This window comes from Bemisia tabaci, chromosome 4 (assembly GCF_918797505.1).
Source record: "Bemisia tabaci chromosome 4, PGI_BMITA_v3".
NCBI lineage: Eukaryota > Metazoa > Arthropoda > Insecta > Hemiptera > Aleyrodidae > Bemisia > Bemisia tabaci.
The window spans coordinates 59154501-59173891 of record NC_092796.1 but is presented as its reverse complement, the minus strand read 5'-3'; the positions used below and the strand labels follow the sequence as shown (position 1 = coordinate 59173891).

Below are 19391 nucleotides of genomic sequence, written 5' to 3'. Positions count from 1 at the left end.
CTGTTTCAAAATTTGATCGGATACGCGAAAAATATGTGAAAATTGTGATACTCTGGACTGAACCATCGGATTATACCATCGGAGATAACTGCCGGATACTGATTTAAGACCACCGGTAAGGAATTTTAAAATACACCATGAGAAAATCAGTACGATTAATCTCGGTTTTCTTCATTGAACTTTTTAAAGTGGGAATAAATTATGTCAGTCTGTGGACCGTTTTGGTATCTTTGCCAATCTTTTATTTTACACAGCTAAAATTTTGCGTCATGATATGTTTATCGAACTTATTAAAAGAATTTAATGCATTTTGTTTAACTTAAAAGAGCGGCGATACAGTATATTTACAAATCGTCGGTAATCCTACCTCTGATGCAAGAAACTGTTTTGCATTTTTACTTCAAAATGCAAACTGTTGCACTATGTGTTTAAGTTTTTCCAGAGATTATTTGTAACATGTATGCATTACCTAACGCTTACCATACTTTGAAAATTCCGAGCAACTGAATTGCCTCGACAACACCCTAATTATTACAGAAGCATATATTAGAATGCCCAGAAATGCTGGTATGTTGCCATTTTTATATTCACTGAGAATTTTTCTCATAGAAGTAATCCAAATTCTCTCTCTTTTCAGTAGCACTCATTCGTTCCACTTGAGTAACTGCATGTTAGTCTCAAGATTACAATTCGCAAAACGTGTAAAGGTCAGAAACGCTAGAGTTTATCGAAATTTCCGTGATTTTCCTCCTACAACGAGATTCTCTGAAATTCAAAGTAGGTGTCCCTCCTGAAAATTTCAAAATATTGTCCCTCTTAACACAGAGTCAACTCTAAGGTATCAAATTCACAAATTTTTTGGTGGCTGTTCGTTCCGAGACTCAATTCACCGCACGCGAAAACGTGCAGGAATATAGATCATTCCGATTCGGCGAAAATGGAAAAATTGATCATAAACCACGCGGTTATTTCATTTTTATGTCGCTCCTTAAAAGAATCATAAGCCGAAGCTGCTCATTAAACATCTACCGATTTTATATATTTGGTTAGTTGCGACTCTTTAGCTACAAATACGAATACCAAGATGCGGTTTTGCCATCTTTGGTTGCCAAATTCTATTTCCAAATTCTCGACAAAGCGCTATCATTCTATCAGCTAGTTTTTGACCGATCGTCACGTGTTAATGTTCGAACACTCAACTCGGTGATAGAATTGGACGTATTTCTATCAAACGGAACTATGTGCATTATGACGTGAGCCCTGTTATGCGTGTATTCTAATGGGTCTCAGGGCTCATGTCATAATGCACATAGTTCCGTTTGATAGAAATACGTCCAATTGGCGTCAATAATTCATAGCTCCTGGTAACTCACCATGTCCGCGAGAACCCGCATTGGGTTGATTGTTCAAATTGATAGACAAAGCCATATACAAAGAAGACATAGGGAATCAACGGAAAGGGGAGGGCAGGGAGAAAAATCCCCTCCAGAAATATACTCGCCCCCTCCCTTGAAATGTGAGGGATTTTGCGAAGTAAGCACGGGATCATCTTTCATCTGGAATTGTAACGATCAACTTCTGGGTGAGAACAGTTCAAAATTGCTCCTGCGGGCCGATAATGGAAATCATAGACATAGCTACAGACGAAAAAGACAAAAGGGGTATATGGTGGGATCCTGTTGGTGGAAGCGGGTGGTTGCAATGGATAAAGGAGGTAAGTAATAGACTAACTTGTACGCCAACCGACAAAGGACCTGATAGTTAGTCCATCATTTTCTCCCTCAGTCTGTCAGAGAGAATCACCAGTTGTAACCAATAGGATAGCTCTATACTCCCTACGTCTTCTTTGTCTATATCTTTGTCTATCAATTTCAATAATCAGTCTGCGGAGACGATACAATTTTTCAAAGTTTTTCGGGAAAGTCCTTCGGCCTCGTTTATCCCGAAAAATCCCTCAAAGCTGCCTTTGAAGCTGGGAGAATCCCACAGATCTTCCTTAGTGGGGTGCAATCCAGACCCCCCGAATAAGTCTATATGGATCCCCCACTAAACTTTCCTAGTTCCGCCCATGAGTGCGGGGTCTCAAAAAAATATTGTCTCCAATTACGTCGATGAGTTTCATATTGCAGCTTGTTTATTTATTTTGTAACAAGTGCATGTTTGAAAATGAGTATATTAATAGATATTCATCAAAAGAAAATGAAAGTCAGCCCAAATTCCGGAAGATTCCCAAATTTGATCCAAAAATCGATTTTTGAGTCAATAAATTCATTTCCAGGTGAATCTTGGGAATACTGCAATGCAACTGAGTCCTCCTACTCTGAACCCCTCAACTCATCCACACTGGAAAAAAAAAACACATTGGATCTAGGGTTCAGACTCTTATATTGAAAACATTGACAAGAAAAAATACTCTTGATTCAATCGGATTTTTGCTTGAATTAAAACGAAATCCGCTTAAATTAAGAGGCTTGGTTCTTGATTTAAGCTAGATTCTGATTGAATCAAGAGAACTTTTTCTTGTCGATGTTTTTAGGAGTCTGGACTCGTGATCCAATGTGTGTTTTTTTTCCAGTGATAAACTCACATGAGCGTTCTGCGAGACAGTGATCTAAAACGCTTGCCATAATGTGAATATATAGGTACTATACAAAGGATGCGACAGCAGCCTCTCATAGTTGAAGAAACTGAGTAAGATGATGCGTAATACTTACTTTTTCTGTTTAGGAAATTACAATTTTCAACTTCTACTTGGGGCATGTACAGGAGTGATTATTCATCATATTACGGATGTTATAGAAGAAAAAAAGAATAAAATAGATATTTTTACGTGCGCAATGCGCATTTTAATGTTGCTGTTTCTCCTGTTCCCCTCTTTGCCTCTTCTCCTCCTAACGAAAGGAAAAAAAAATTAACAGAAACTCATTTTTCTATGCTTTTTCGTGCAAAATACATATACTTATGATCTGTTCAGTAAACTTTGTGATTATCATGTATAATTCTTTATCATAAGTACCTAGTTTCTCCTGAAAATTCACATCATTTAACTTGCTGGTTTTTTCTCTCTTTTAAAGCTCTACCGAAATAGCACGAATTCTTTCAGTAATTCACGCGAATTTTTACCTACTTAAACAAGTTTACGTAATTGGCTGATCGGATCTCGATCTGATACCTAAGATCTCTAAACGAGTTAATATTGCTGCGTTGAGCTCTAAATACGGTGGTTTTTGATCTACCGAGCATAACTTTTACACTAAAGCTATCGTCACACGATCAAACTGCACTATCAATATATCAAGATCAGGTGTTGTGATTGGCTTATTCGATGACTTGGACCAATCACAGCATTTGACCTTGATATACTGAAAGTGCGGGTTGATCGTGTGACATGAGCTCATACGAAAGATACACTGAAAAAAAAAAAAAAAAACTCCGGCCGTAGAAGCCGCGCTTATGGGGTGTGGACGTACCACCCGCGTTCCGGTCTCAGAGACCGAAAGCTCTGGACGTAGCGTCCGGAGCAATCGAGGCTACGCTACGGCTCCAGCACCCGGAACTTTCAGCCTCTGAGCCCGGAACGGACGGTACACTTAAAAAAATTCTCGGCGTTTTTACCACGGTCCGTTAGTACCTTTACCATCTCACTTTTTTTACCAATTATTGGTAATTTTACCAAGACAGACTGGTAAGCTTACCTAACAACCGGTATTTTTACTGTTTTTTTTTCAGGTGAGAATACCACTTTTATTGGTAATCAATTCCCGGTAACTTTGCCATTTTATCTCGGTAATTCTACCACAGTCGATAAAAAATATTGGCGTTTTTACCGTGGTCCAGTAAAATTACCGAGAAAGTTCAATAATCTTACCGAGAATTCTCAGTAAAATTACCAATTCCATAAATGGTAATTTTATCAAGAAAAAACTGGGATCAAATAGAACCCTGAATTCTTGGTAATTTTACCCTTTTCTTAGTAAATACACCGAGATTTTTTTTTTTCAGTGTTTGTCTATGTAGCTCGTAACTTGTCTTCGGTTGTGACGAAGGGATGATTGTTTCAGTATCAGCTGGACTCGTTCGTGGAGATGCGAGAGGTGGCGTGGGTGTTCGAAGCGTGGAACAGCGGTCTCCCGGTGGAGGAGCGGGGCGAGGGACAAGCACCCCTCCCGTGGGAAATCGAGGTGGAGCCCGAGCGACTCTTCCAGGACGAGGTCCGGGTCATCCACGTCCCGCACACCTCCGTCCTCAAGTCCTGCCATCGCTGCTTCGGCGTCGGCACCAACTTCTGCAACGAATGTAAGGGAAAAGGATGGGTAGGTCCTGCTCCGCTACTCCCCAGCCTTCACTTCCTTGCGCCTCGCCAAGTCTGCGGGTTGGTTATTGAAATTTATAGACAAAGCCATAGACGAAGAAGACATAGGGTGTATGGAGCGATCCTAATGGTTGAAATTGGTAGAGGTGTCGTCAGCTAAGTTGACGGTTGTTTACTTTCGGTTTGCAAGCGCCAACGACGAATTTGAGCCACTGAACAAAGCGGCGTTCGCTACTATCCACATCGAAAACATCAGTCTCATGATCGTATCGTAAAAAAACTACTTATCAGTTATGATTTGCGACTTTTTTGTGGTTGTGATTTCTGTGTGGCTAAAAATTAAAGTGTTACAAGGTTTGAAAGTATTAAAAAACTTATCTAAGCTTGTGCTCTTGCTTCTGAGAGAGCCAGATATTTTTATGTGGATAGTAGTGACGCGAAAACGCCTGCAAACCGAAAGTAAACAACCGTCAACTTAGCTGACGACTCCTCTAGTTCCTAAGGAAGACTAGGAGACTAAGGAAGACTGAGGAAGAATAGGATGGTCTGACTATAGGGTCTCTCGTGGGTTGCCGTTAGTTAGTCTATTACCTACGTCCGTCGTCCGTTGTAACCATTCGCTTACACCAGAAGGACCCTCCATATCCCTTTTGTCTTTTTTGTCCATAACTTTGACTATCAATTTCAACAATCAGCTCGCTGATCGGCTTGCAGACGTTCATTGTGACATAGATATGTTATTACTCATATTTTACATTGCGAAATATCAGAGATGCAGATAGTTTTCCAGTGCACGCTTTCGCCAAGAATCCACAAATTTTCCCTAGGCACAGTTTAATCAGACAATCGGAATAATTCAAGTAGAAAACTTGCCACGGTCGAGGTAGTACACGAAAACAAATAATCGCGATCGAAGTAACTTTGACAAAGGAACAAGTAACAAAAATTAGCGCAGTCAAAGCGTTAACAAAACTCACAACAAACATTAGCGCAGTTGTAGTTATTCATACAAAAATCAGGGTGCAAGCAGTAAGTCATACCTACATTTATTCTTTCAATCTGAAAACACTTGCAGAGGTTTCAGCAAAAAGTATGTTTTTCTATCAATATCAATTCCCGAACGCCGCCAATTCAAATTATTGCGGACAATTAAAGGCGTGCGAACTTGCACCCAATGCAGCGCCTTCGACATCGTAGAAATGCTCCAAGCACAGCACCGTTGCGCGTATACTTTCCGATGTGCGAATTGCCTATACTGCGCCTGCCGAAGTGGACACAGTATTTTTATGTGTACACCGTCCATCCGCGATCGAGTCTACATCCTGCACGTCTGCAAAGGATACAAATGTCTACAATCCTCGATCAATGGCGGAAACGGAGCCAATGTTGAGATCAGAACGGGATGCAGAAAAATCTTACGTCCACAGCATCTTGCCTCAGTATGGGATGGACGTTGGTCAACACGTGTTCAGTGTTCATTGGCATTCTCTCCGAACTCTGTTTCTATGAGATGGTCATTAAGGTGCATTAAAAAAATGAAATTTGGAATGTCAGTGTCCCCAGGTGGCAATCGGTACCACATGGTAAAAAAAAAAAAAAAAAAAAAAAAAAAAAAAAAAAACATTTTTACACAAATTTCGGTCCGTTTCATCCATTTTTACTAGTACCAAATGTCAATTTTATTCTGAAATTGCGATTTTTAATTTACCTCCACGCAGAAAAATCAATTTTCATGTGAGCTAAAAGTAACAAATAAACTATATCTAATCGCACCAACTTAGCTTCAGTTACTTTCGCGTGATCACCTTCAAATTTTTTGGATACTATAAAAAACTATATATTGACGTTTCCAATCGCACTATTATAATCGCACAAAAGTATAAGAATAATATTATTTCATTTGATTACCCGAGAATGCCGCACCGATTTTCACCGAAAACTTGGGAATAACTTCATTTTCAAACACCAGCAATGTACCTTACATGAAGGTAAAATTGCATACCCAGCGTTTAGAAGGCGTTTCTAAATTGGACGATATTAAAGGAGGAGGGAGTTGTAAGGCGGCAGTAGAAGCTCGTTTTAGCTGTTACACTTATCCAAGGAATGGGTCAAACATCGGAATACTGACTATAAGAGGGCCAGATTTTATTTTAGTGTCTCCTCGAAATTAGTTGGACAATTACACATATTTTTAATAGAATTCTGTTGTTTTCGAAAAATGTTACATGTATACGCGTATATATTTTAAAAAGTAGAGTACAAGTATGTAACTCTTAATTCGATTACATTTTGCAATAAGGAACCACTATTTCTGGCCCAATTTAGAAACAACATGCATGCCATCGGTTTTCCTATGCAGATATGTGCTGTTATGGGAGAGTCTAAGACAGTGGTTCCTTATGCAAAATGTAATCCAACACTGAAAAAAAAAACCACATTGGATCTAGAGTCCAGACTCTTAAAAACATCGACAAGAAAAAATACTCTTGATTCAATAGGATTTTTGCTTAAATCAAGAACCAAGCCTCTTAATTTAAGCGGATTTCCTTTTGATTTAAGCTTAAATCTAATTGAATCAAGAGTATTTTTTCTTGTCAATGTTTTCAAGATTCTGGACTCTAGATCCAATGTGTCTTTTTTTCCAGTGAATTGAACTCTTGTTTGGGCTGTATGTAGTGGTGAGGTTTTTTCAAAAAAGAAGAAAAATTAAAAATTAAATCTGAAGTACATGTGTTGGTACAGATACGATGTTTGCATTGTCACGGTGATGGATTCACGGCCGATTCGGAGTATCGAGAACGGTGTTTCTACTGTCGAGCCTCAAACCACGGCTACGGGCGCATGGATTGTAACAAATGTCGTGCTACCGGCAAAATGGGATGTCCTCAATGCGAAAATTCAGGGCTCATCATTTGTTATATTCAACTAACAGTGACGTGGTAAGTACCTAAAGCATCTCAAAACTTAATACAATCATACATACCTTCAAATTTTTGAAGAAAAGTACGTCCTAAATGGGCGTATTTAAATCAAAAGGGACTATGTATATATTGGTTTGAGCCCTATCATGCATGTATTCCAATGGATCTCAGGGCTCATGTAGAATGGATGTAGTTCATTTTAACTCGAATAAGTTCAAGTGATAATCGCAAAAGCTTAGTTTTACCTCTCGATTTGCGATATTCATTCGGGACGTACTTCTAAATTTTCAATTTGTCGATTGACTATAGAGTCTTTCTCCGAAGTTCGGAAAAAATACCTATGATATTGTGCCATTATTTTGTGCAATGAACTTTGCAGATTAAAATGTTTCCTCTTCCTCGTTCCTATGAAATTCAAAATAATGCATGTGCGCACGGCAAATCAAGTTTTCTATATTTTATTTCTGATTTTTTTTTTTTCACGCTCTGTAATAATTTGTCTTCGAACAAGTTTAAAGGAAGATTGTTTTTTTCCGTACATGATATGATGATTTGTAAAGATATGTCCTAATGTTTCAAGGAAGGTCAACAGTTCGGAGTTTATATTAGAGCGGACGGGGCTCCCGAGGAAACTCATCAGCGAAGTTTCTGGGGAAATCGTTTTCAACGAGCAGAATTCAATCGTGGGCCCAATTTCCGACTTCCCGGAAGAGGCGATGGTAAATGCTTCCAACAGGCTCATCAAGAAACATCATAGACTGTACGCCGATCAATACATCATTTGCCAGGTATATCGATTTGTTCTTTTTCCCTTTACTATGCTCCCCCCAAGACTCTTAAGACTTTTACCACTCTGACGAAATGTATCAAAACGCGGTTTCCTTTCAGTTTCATTGTATTTATTCATTTTTCCTCTCTTTCTTTAAGTTGTAGAATTTTGGAGAAGGAAAGAAGAATGTTAAGAGGCAGAAAAGTTAATTCTTCTATTTTCCCCTCTTTTTTTGGGGAAAAACTCGTATAATAATGCGTGATTGGGCAAAAGTCCGAGAGGCTTTCCGTGAATTATCGAAGAGTTTTTTCCTTAAAACTTTGGAAAATCTGGTTTCTTACAATTGATATATTTTAAGCATCCCGAAATGGAAATACGATTTTTTATATAGACACAAGGGGAGAATTTATTATTATTTTTTTCTTAATTCCTGTCCATCGTATATTTATCTCACTCTCGACGGAAAGCCACGACGATAAAGTATTCGTTGGAGAGTTTGGCAGAAAACATTGATCCTCGTGCAAAGATTTTAAAAACACTTTTCGTTTAGTGAATTACGGTTTTTCTAATGTACTTATTTATTATCGAAGCAAGACTGATGTAAATTTAATTTAACTTCAGCTGATTATTCCTTAATTTTATGATATTGCACTATAAACGTTTAAAAGGCAGCCAAATTTAAGAATCCCTGTAGTAAAAAACCAAGACGGCAAAGAGTTGCCTCGAATTTTAAAAGAACGCACTAACCCTTCATTCATATACAGGGTGATCCAAAAGTCCCTTCCACCCCCTCTAACTTTTTACCTAATTGAGGTAAAGATTTGAAACTTGGGGGATATTCCTAGGTCAAAGGGAGCTACTTTTTGGCCCCCCTAAAATTTTCAGGGGGGCCCCCCTTGGGGGGCAACGGCCCCCAACTTTTAATTTTCAAATAGGAAGACCCCCTTTGTGATAGCTCGTTCGAAAGAGCATAAAAAAAGAAAACTTTTCGCGCAAACCCGAAGTCAATATCTCAAACCGTTTCAAAATGGCGGCCGGTTAAAGTTCAAAATGGCCGAAAATTCATACCGGTTATTTGTCGATGGATTTGCGCGAAAATCGGTATGTAAAGGTATTTTGACACGAGAAAAACGAATTTGACGTTAGATTTTCAAAAAAAACGAAATTTCCAAAATGGCCGCCGGTTAAAGTTTAAAATGGCCGAAAATTTTCACCTTGGTGTTTTCCTGATGGATTTGCCTAAAACTTGGAATTTGAGAGTATTTTGGCATAAGATAAACAAATCTGAACTTAGATTTCTTAAAAAATCAATTTTTGGTCATTTTGAACTTTAACCGGCGGCCATTTTGGAAATTTCGGTTTTTTTTGAAAATCTAACGTCAAATTCGTTTTTCTCGTGTCAAAATACCCCTACATACCGATTTTCGCGCAAATCCATCGACAAATAACCGGTGTGAATTTTCGGCCATTTTGAACTTTAACCGGCCGCCATTTTGAAACGGTTTGAGATATTGACTTCGGGTTTGCGCGAAAAGTTTTCTTTTTTTATGCTCTTTCGAACGAGCTATCACAAAGGGGGTCTTCCCATTTGAAAATTAAAAATTGGGGGCCGTTGCCCCCCAAGGGGGGCCCCCCTGAAAATTTTAGGGGGGCCAAAAAGTAGCTCCCTTTGACCTAGGAATATTCCCCAAGTTTCAAATCTTTACCTCAATTAAGTAAAAAGTTAGAGGGGGTGGAAGGGACTTTTGGATCACCCTGTATACTGACTTCAATGAGAATCATTGCCAAGGAACGGATGAAGAGACCTCCTGTTCCTAAAAAAAAAAAATTTAGCTGTCAAGTTCCGCGATACCCGCAGGCACTCGGTGGACCGCCTATGTCTGGATTTTAATTATGATGTTTCTGTGTTGCAGAGACAAAGAATACGAGTAGTGCCTGTGGCACTTATCAAGTACACATGGAAGGGCCATGACGGAGAGTTCTTCGTCTACGGGATTGAAAAGAAAGTTCACGCACCAGATTATCCTCAAACCTGCTGTTGGGGCTGCATCATCATTTAACGCCTTACATTTTTATTTTTTTTACTCAGTTCCGTCAAAAAATCTTGATCCTACCTCTAAAAACTTTCTCTCGTGCAAAAAGCAATCATCTCTTTTATACAATAAAGTTGAGTATGGCATCGCTTGTTCTTGAATGACGCTGGAAGTGTTTTTCAGAGGACCATTGAATGTAATTCAGCATCAATTTGTAGATACATCCATCTTATTGGCGTTTGTTAAATTATGTAAATACATTTTTCTCTATTTTTTACTAACGAATTTTTCATTATATTAAACGGTCCGTTTTCTGGCCTGCAGGGTTTTTTTTTTTTTTTTTTTTTTTTTTTTTTTTTTTTTTTAAACGCTCTTGTCGATATTTTATGTATCAATGAGGTTGTTACGAGATCTTGGGGACCTGCACAAAATTAACGACTTCTTTAGTTGAGACAAGATAAAATGTAGGAATAAACATATTTTGAAGTTTGAGAGGCGCTTTTGTGTGGTTAAAGCAAAGGTTTGGAGTGTTGTACCTGGGCTATATTAAGTTTCGGAATTTGATCAAATTGCAACTTAATAGCAATAACAGTTTAAAAAGGACCTTCAAAAACTCGTACATTTTCAAAAGAAAAGCCTAGAAAAGTATTAAAATTTGCAAGAGGAAGCTCTGTTTGGCTTGATGAATAAAATGTATATTTAATTGGATCTCCCCCTCCCAAAGGATCGTAAAAAGACCTATTAAAATTACGATCCATTAATAATTTAGTGATAGCTCCCGCAAGTACAGGTAGCGAAATTTATAATAAAAATACAATAATTAGAACTGATTACTCGTGAAAGTTAAGAAAAAAAAGTTTTGAAAACTCTTGAAAGATCTGTGTGGTTTTTATCACTAATATGTTTAAAAAAATGTTGAGCATGTCTTGACAAAGCATAAGGTAGTTTTTAAAGGACTTCAATATGCGTAAATTAATCAAACATACATACTTTGAAAGGATCCCGAAAAAGGGTTTCCCTTAGAGTCAATTGGATCAATTTTTGGAACATGATTTTCAAAATTCACTGCCACCAGTATAGATAGGCGGATCCAGGGGGCGTAAGCGGCATACGCCCCCCCCCCTTTTCGCCCGAAAAAGGAGGCAGAAGAAGAGAAGGAAGAAAGAGGGAAGGAACGGAGGAATGAAGATGGAAAGACGCTCATACACTCTGTAATTATTCATGATGAAACTGACCCAAACTGCATATAAGATGCTTCAAAATTTTTCTGCAAGAGGCCCCCGGAACTCCCTCACACCCCCGTTCGAAGTGTCTGGATTTGTCTATGCTAGGGTAATGTCACTGGCAAAATTTTAAAGGAAAATATCTTCGATATCCCTCGTTAGAAGATAATGTTTTTACTCACACAAAATCGCGTGTGACATAATGTTTCCTACTATGTTATTTCAACTCCTAAACCATTCAAGACGATCCATTAACCGGTAGTAATTGATATCATATCAAATATGGACGACCAGTTCCAAAGCTGCCTCTTCGGAAACGAACTCGGGACGTTAGACGTAACACCAGGGCAGGTCGCAGGACGCAGGTGTATGTCTGCGTGTAGTTGACCTCATAGCTTTATTTGACACTGATATCCAATTTTAACGTCTGAAACCACGCCACTCGCATACTAAACGCGTCGCTTCTCTGACGTAAGGGCTTATGTCAGTTTCCTCGTGAGCCTTGTCCTCTGTATAAGTCTATTCTCTCCGGAGGTCATGTGGAAATTGAGATACGTCCTTACGTCAGAGGTGCGACGAACTGTGCGGACGTTACATAGGAGATCATGGCCCTGCTTCAGCGTTTCATTCTAATCAAGCTATGACCGGATACGTGAGAGAAAGACACATATAGCTTCAATAAATGAGATCCTGTGGTCTTGAGGTATTCCTGCTTGCACAGGAGAGAGGTAGAGTAAAAAATGTTTTCGTCCAAATATGAATCAAAATCTTTCAAATCGAAGGAAACGACATGCGACGATTATTTAATACGCGAATTGAAAAACGCCATCATAAAATCGCAATTACGAATAAGAAAAGAAGTCATTGCAAAATTGAAAGTAAAGAGCAGCATTAGGAATTGAAAGTAGGACAATGTCGTCTTTTTTAAATGCTGATTTTCCGGGAAAATATACACATCTTCAATGTCACCTGTCGACAAACGATGAACATGAAAAACTTTTTTACATTTTGTAATATGGAAATTCAATTTCTGGCTTTTTTATAAACAACGTATGTGCCATTGAATTTCATGCGCAGATTGGTGTTTTTATCGATATGAGCCCAAATTAGCTGTCTCCGCAATTGCAAAAGGGAGTCTAAGTGTTTCTTTTAATGTCTCTTTTGAGTGTTTCCGAATATGCTGCATAATACTCTCAGATTATCAGTCAAAATCTCAATCTTTCAAATGTTCTCACACGAGATCGAGTTTTTATTAGTGGATTTTTACGTCATTCTAGGGTCAAAATTTAATACTTATAGGTTGAATGTATCTGGAGTAAGTTATAAAGGATGGAAAAAATGAGAAAATTCAGGAGGAAAACGGATCGGTTATGCACAACTCGTGCAAACAAAACTCATTGTTCTGCAACCTGAGCACAGAAAGCATCGAGATTTTTTGCAAGCAAATATGTATGCACCTAATCTGAACGCTTACATGGAAGATTCGATAAGATTTAAGAACAAATCTAAAAATTAAAGTGCAGAGACACTTATGCCTCACTTATATTGGCGGTAGATACCAAGTTTAAACAAAGATAAAGTTTACCAGTCTCAAACGTTCATACATTAGCCAAGAGTGGGTAAATATCGTCACACGCCATACCAAGCTGTAGACGAAACAAATGAAATAACAAATCTGAGCTTGATATTGTCTTTACATTATTGGATCTGGGAACAAGGAAATTTTTTTTTTTTTTTTTGGCAACCAAAACTGCTGAAACTCTCTAAAATACCATTAAAAAAAAAAAAAAAAAAAAAAAAAAAAAAAAAAAGACCTGTTTGACCAAATTAATAAAAAGAAATACCTATTTAATTTCGCAAAGTGTTAAACTGCCGAGTTTCTGAAAATCTTTGATCCCAATCATATTTTCGTCGGTCCGCGTATGGTGAACTTTCCCCGCGAACATTCAGTCAATTATTGAAAAACAATTTTCAAAAACCCTTAAAAACCTGTTAAAATGTTGCCTTTGGAGACTCTGTTTGGAAATTTTTTGAAAGCAAAATTTACGTATATAAAACTTACTAATGTATTATTTTTTATATTGTTTTTTCAAATAATACACACGTAAATGTTACAAAATTATACTCCAGATATTTCAAGAGTTTTTTTCAAAATTCTCTTCCACAAAAGTTTACATATCATAATTTTAAATTTAAAAAATACCCGTAATGAGTTTCCGAAAACATATATTCCCACAATTTTTTTTTAAACTGTTTAATTTTTTAAATTCAAGACTTTTTGAAAAGTGAGAAACCAGAGGACCGTCGTTGCTACCAGAGGATGTAAGTATTATGACAAAGGAATATTCATTGAAGGAAAGTACTCGTTGAATCATTTTTAAAAATCAGAATTGTCTTTAGAGGTGGCAATAATTTTTTCCTCCTGCTGTGCGCGCCCGTTACCAAGTTCATTTTTCACTAGTGACGAGGCGTCAATGGTCGATTATCGATAAGTCTCCATTTGAAGCTACGGTAAAGCATCGATTGTTAAGGTGTTCATTGCGAACACCCTATTTATCGATCTTTTTCCATACCTTTAAATGACAGATGACTCGATATATCGCAAAGCACGCCACGCCATTGTTTTTCACCTTTCTCACCAGCGGGCATTCCAACACAATGATGGCGATTCTCGGAAGGAGCCCAAGTCATTTTGTTTTACATCACTGTAAAATTGATTTCTAATCCAGGTGGACATTTTGGCTCTTCGAGAAAAGTTTATTTCTTGCATTCGCGACTCATACGCCCGCTGTGTTATATTCCAGCGATTGGAAGGCCAGGACTGACGCAAAGGATTGGGACATTTTTAAGTGTGACACACCCTACAAGTAAATTACTACTTTCATCAAAGGCGGAAGTTCAATTTTTCAAACTTTTTTTTTTTTGCATTTTTGACGTTAGACGTCGAACGTTTTGTCTGTTTGACGTGTTTTGTGTGTTCAACTTTTTTTGCGTGATATTAGAGTTCCTGCGTGCGTGTACCATTCGCTTTCCAAAAAGCGGACTACCGCTGTTTTCTCGGACATTATGGTTAACACAACCGGAGGGTTAAAAAATGTTAGTAAAAAAAATCCGAAAAATGGACTTCTGCTCTTTTTAAAAGAACGATTCAAAACCCCCAAACTCAGCCCCCATACGACTAAAAACCAATTTTTCCCGATGGAAGAATAGGTTTTTTTTTTTTCCTTTTCTTTTTTTTCTAAGGCTCAAAGTGGTTGACTGGTTTGTTTGACACAATCCATGTGTCGTTAATTTATTCATACAAACAAATCTCCACCGGTTATTTGAAAAATAAATGATAAACAAGTTGGTTTTTGCAATCGCTAGCGATAGCAATATTCGTCATGGGAACTTTTGCTTCTGGGATATGAAAATTTTAAGGTACAGTTCGTTTGTAGTATCTTCAGAATTGAAGGGGCTATGTAATTTTGTGTCGACATCTCTTTTTTAACATTTTTAATTTTTTTTCTTTGCATACAAGAAAGCTGTTATTTACCAATTATTTATTTTCGTTGGATTATGTATGGTTTTTGGAAGTTAACGCATTTAACTTTCAGTTTCGTTTTTTCGGCGTAAAGTATGATATTTTTACTCTACGCATATGCCCGAATACGCATCATAACGACGGTGAAACTACCAAACCACGTATCTCGTTTGCGGTGTTTAAAAATCTCCGCTCACATTTTATTTTTTTGAAGTAGACCAAATCAATATCATTCCTTGAAATTTTCACAGAATTTTCTCCGCACGAAGAGGAAAAATCACGGAAATTTTCAAGACTGGACGTTAAGTAGCTTTTCATTTAAAAAATAAAGTATGACAGGAAGTCTGCGACGTCGCAAACCGAGATACGTGGTTTGGTAGTTTCACCGTCGATAAGTGACCTATGTACTTCCTAAGTTGCCATTTTTTTCATTCAAATAGATGTAACCGAAATGTTAGATGTGTACTACCTATACTACTTTCATGTCATTGCTTTATTTATTTATTTACTTTTTGCGTAGGTATAAATTGTTATTTTTTGCTGAATTTTGGAGAAAATATTGCTTTAAGAACGTGGAATGTAAATTAATTTTATTGAAAAAAGAAAATACCATCATTAATTTGGGCGAACAGAGAAAATATACATCAATATTTGGGTCAACATCTCCCTGATTATATAAAGGATGAATATATTAGTATTTCTGTATCAAAAAACTTAGCTTTTGTCTTCAGAGATACGATGATTCTAGTCCCAGTCAATTTGTTTTATTGAAAAAACAAAAAAAAACAAAAAATAAATAATAAAAAAAAAAAAAACAACTGAAATGTTAGACATACTATTTTCATGTCTTTCTATTTGTATCAATAGGTACTTTTTGCTTAACTTACGAACGTTGAATGCAAATTAACTTTATTGAAAAAAGAAAATAACGTCATTAATTTGGGGGAACATGTGGCTGATTATATGAAGAAGGTATATTCCAGTATTTTTGTTTAACATATTAACTCACGAGAAAATGTTCGTACATTTATCATCTACTATTAATTATTTTTTGATGATTAGTCTAAAACATTCAATACAACCATTAAAAAGTAGTTTCCATCGTCGGGTATCGAACTCCCGATCGCCGGGTGCCCGCACCGAATCAAAAATACGAGGCGGTTTAGTCAACTAGGCTATGACGGATCCACGTGAGCGAGAGTAAAAATAGCATACAAAAGACTCAAGCAATGGGCGGGACTTATCACAAGAGACTGCTTTTGGGATGATATGAAGCGCATTGCTGTATTGCTGTAGGAGCCATGGTTCGCACTGTTTTAATGCGTCTCGAGGTCCATCCCAGCACGCATTCCGATCGCGGCAGTTGAGCTAAGGCAATATTTGCGTATCCATGAATTAAATCAATCAATCGAGCTCTGATTTTGACTTCTTTATCCGTAACGAGTCCTCCAGAACAATTTTCCACCTTGTACGATGGTTATTATTTCTTTACTTCTATTTTTCAAATTTGAGGTGGGATAATGGCGGCTTCTCAAGAACACCGAGGTAGGCGATCTTTTGCACCAACGAACAGAAAACTGATGGCGAAAAATAACCAATCAGAACCTCCCAAAAAAAAGAATTTGCCTAAAAACGGAACTTCGTGGTTCTGCGCAGATTTACCAGTCAGACACGACATCTCGAGGTGGAAAAAAACTCGCTGAAAGCGAATTTTAGCAATCAACACAACTTGACGTAGAGACATGATTGGCTAAAAAATACAACGGTTTTTGATACATCGGAAAATCAACCAAAAATCGGAGACTGGGCGAAACGCTCAAGGTCGCAGAGGTATAGGGAATCCCATAGCGAAAGCAACGGAACGATTCTAATATCATGGGGAACTCCGTTCCCATGACAAAACTGTAATCTCTATTCTAAAGAATATTAGTCATACTGGAACAATGATCAGTTAAAAACCAAAAGAACTGATGAATGGGGTAACAAACAAATCAAAGCATCGGTGAATTTTTGCAGGCTCTCTTTCATTGGTCGATCATTTTGGATAGATATCTCGATTGAGATCAAAAGTGAAACCGAAATTTAATTCGGAGCCTTCTCCGAAGAGAGGACGAGTTTGAGCTGCACTCACGATGGCCCAGTTTAAAGGGATCACTGAAAGCGTCATACTCGAAAATATTCTGTTGAGTATGATCCATGCGCGCACTATCCTGAGGATTAGACGTTGAGGGGATAATTCTTGCCAGTCATCTGACACATTCTTGCTGGTACTTAAAATGCTTGCGATACTCCGACGGAATATTGCAAATGAATCGCCCGGGTTCGATGAACTATTGTACCTATGATCGACAACAACATACAGGCGATTCTTGACTCACCTCTTTATTCTGTCCTGCCTCATAATTTAAATTATGAATTTCCACTTCAGTCTGGATTCATGAAAGCTACCGCGAGCGCTTGTGCAAGGGGCAAGACTAACACCTAGTAGCGCACGACGAAACATTTACCACAAAAACAAACTTAAAAAAACCTAAAAAAAAAAAAAAAAAGGGAAAAAACTCTCAAAAAAGTATAGTTAGCCAGACTATACAAATGAAATACAAACATTTGCATTGTAGGCATGTATTTTCTCTTTAATGTACATGTCGCAGGCAAACTAGTCATCGTAATTTTTTGAAAAGTTCCTTGTTTTTTCTTCTCAGTAAGCAGAATATTCTGTGTAAATTTCAAGCCATGAAGTCGACTTCTCTCTTTAAGAAAAATTAAACTAGGAGCAGAGATTTCGAGACACGGCAACGCACTGGAAAAAAAAAACAAAAAACACATTGGATCTAGAGTCCAGACTCTTGAAAACATTGACAAGAAAAAATACTCTTGATTCAATCGGATTTTTGCTTGAATCAAAACGAAATCAGCTTAATTTAAGAGGCTTGATTCTTGATTTAAGCTAGATTCTGATTGAATCAAGAGTAATTTTTCTTGTCGATGTTTTTAAGAGGCTGGACTCTAGATCCAATGTGGTTTTTTTTCAGTGCGGAGTTACGTGGTTTTGCACTTTAGCCATCGATTTATACAGACTGAATGTGATCGACTTTCATTCTTTTGCACCCAAGAATTTTGACGGAGCAGCCGTCGATTGTCATTCATCCTCGCATCATTTTTTAGTCCCGATTTCTCTCGATCCCAATTAAAATATTCTCTCCCCCATTCCCTTGCTCCTTCGTTAAAATTACGAACTTGATGCTGGGTATATCTCTTTATCGGCGAGTCAACCGGATTCTCCATCCAGCTTTGTGTTGCAGCGGTATTTACGCTCACCGAGGTTAACGTAATGAATATACCTCTTTTTTATTAAGTATCAGTATTTTACCTCTCTCCCGGAACGTATAACATTTTCTTAACTAGGAGCTATTCGAAAAGCTTCTATTGTGTTTGGAGCTGCGGTGTCGATCGTCGATCTTGATTGGAGACTGCAACGATCATTATGCCTTGTGCATTACCGCCCAACCGGCTAACAACCTTAATTTCCGGCCATGGGATGCATGCTAGCATCTCAGCGCGTGCGGTCCTTCCGTTCTACTCCATTGCCAAACCTACGAGGTCGGAGGACAGGGATGGACACAATTTAAACAAAAGAAATGTTAGACCACGAATGGAAGGACATCACCCAAAAGGAAACTGGGATCTATTTATTAGTTAGAAGAAAAAAACACTAAAAATGTTGATTTCATCGTGGGTAGTTGCCCCATCCAACTTTTCTACTCATGCGTTAAAATCCCTGTGTCAGCTAAAAAGACGTTACTTTACCTTCATTTTGTGGATTTGTAATTTTATCTTCTGGAAGTGAAAATAGTCGTTTCAAGTGTTTTGCCCCATCCAACTTTTCTACTCCAGCGTGAAAGTCTCCGAGTCAGCCGAAAAGAGTTTACGTTCTCCTTCGTTTTGTGGACATGCAATTCCATCATCTCGGAAGCCAAAATAGTCGTATCACGTGTATTGCCCCATCCAACTTTTCTACTCCAGCGTGAAAGTCTCCGAGTCAGCCGAAGAGAGATTAGGTTCTCCTTCATTTTGTAGACATGCAATTTCATCATATCGGAAGTTAAAATAGTTGTATCACGCGTTTCGCCCCATCCAACTTTTCTGCTGTATGCGTTAAAATCTCTGAGTCAGCGAAAATGAATTCCAGCACCTTTTTCGTTGTTTTGGATATGCGAGAAAGATTTTTCATAGTCAAGACCGGATCAGAGAAAAACGGACCTAATCATCCGGAAGAAAATTTCCGAAACTTTGAACTTCACGCGAACTACGTTCACGGGAAGCGCCTGCAAACCTGCAGGGATACTTCAAGCATCGCGCCGTCTCCCCGAGCTCGCAGCGCAAATAGTTGTTAGTAAAATAGTTAGCCACGAATACTAATAGTATAAGTTCCTATATCATGAAAAAATAAAGAAGAAGAAGAAATGGATCTAATCGGAGGAATGATTTTTTCCAAGAAGTTTATAAACTTTTAATATTCTTCAGTTGGGTCTGTGAGTGATAGAAAGAGGAGATGCTGCTACACGCGCAAGTCAGTGGCATGGCGTGAATAATCGATTATCGATATCTCG

General features: G+C 37.9%; 1 protein-coding gene across 1 annotated transcript; it reads left to right on the top strand.

The window, feature by feature from the left end:
* Nucleotides 1-4042: 4042 nt before the first annotated feature.
* On the top strand, nt 4043-10329 carry LOC140224396 (protein SSUH2 homolog). Its single transcript, XM_072299099.1, has 4 exons — nt 4043-4313; nt 7055-7251; nt 7814-8021; nt 9916-10329. The coding sequence occupies exons 1-4, from the start codon at nt 4086-4088 to the stop codon at nt 10060-10062; spliced, it is 780 nt and encodes a 259-aa protein (XP_072155200.1). The 5' UTR covers nt 4043-4085; the 3' UTR covers nt 10063-10329.
* The last annotated feature ends 9062 nt before the right edge of the window (nt 10330-19391 follow it).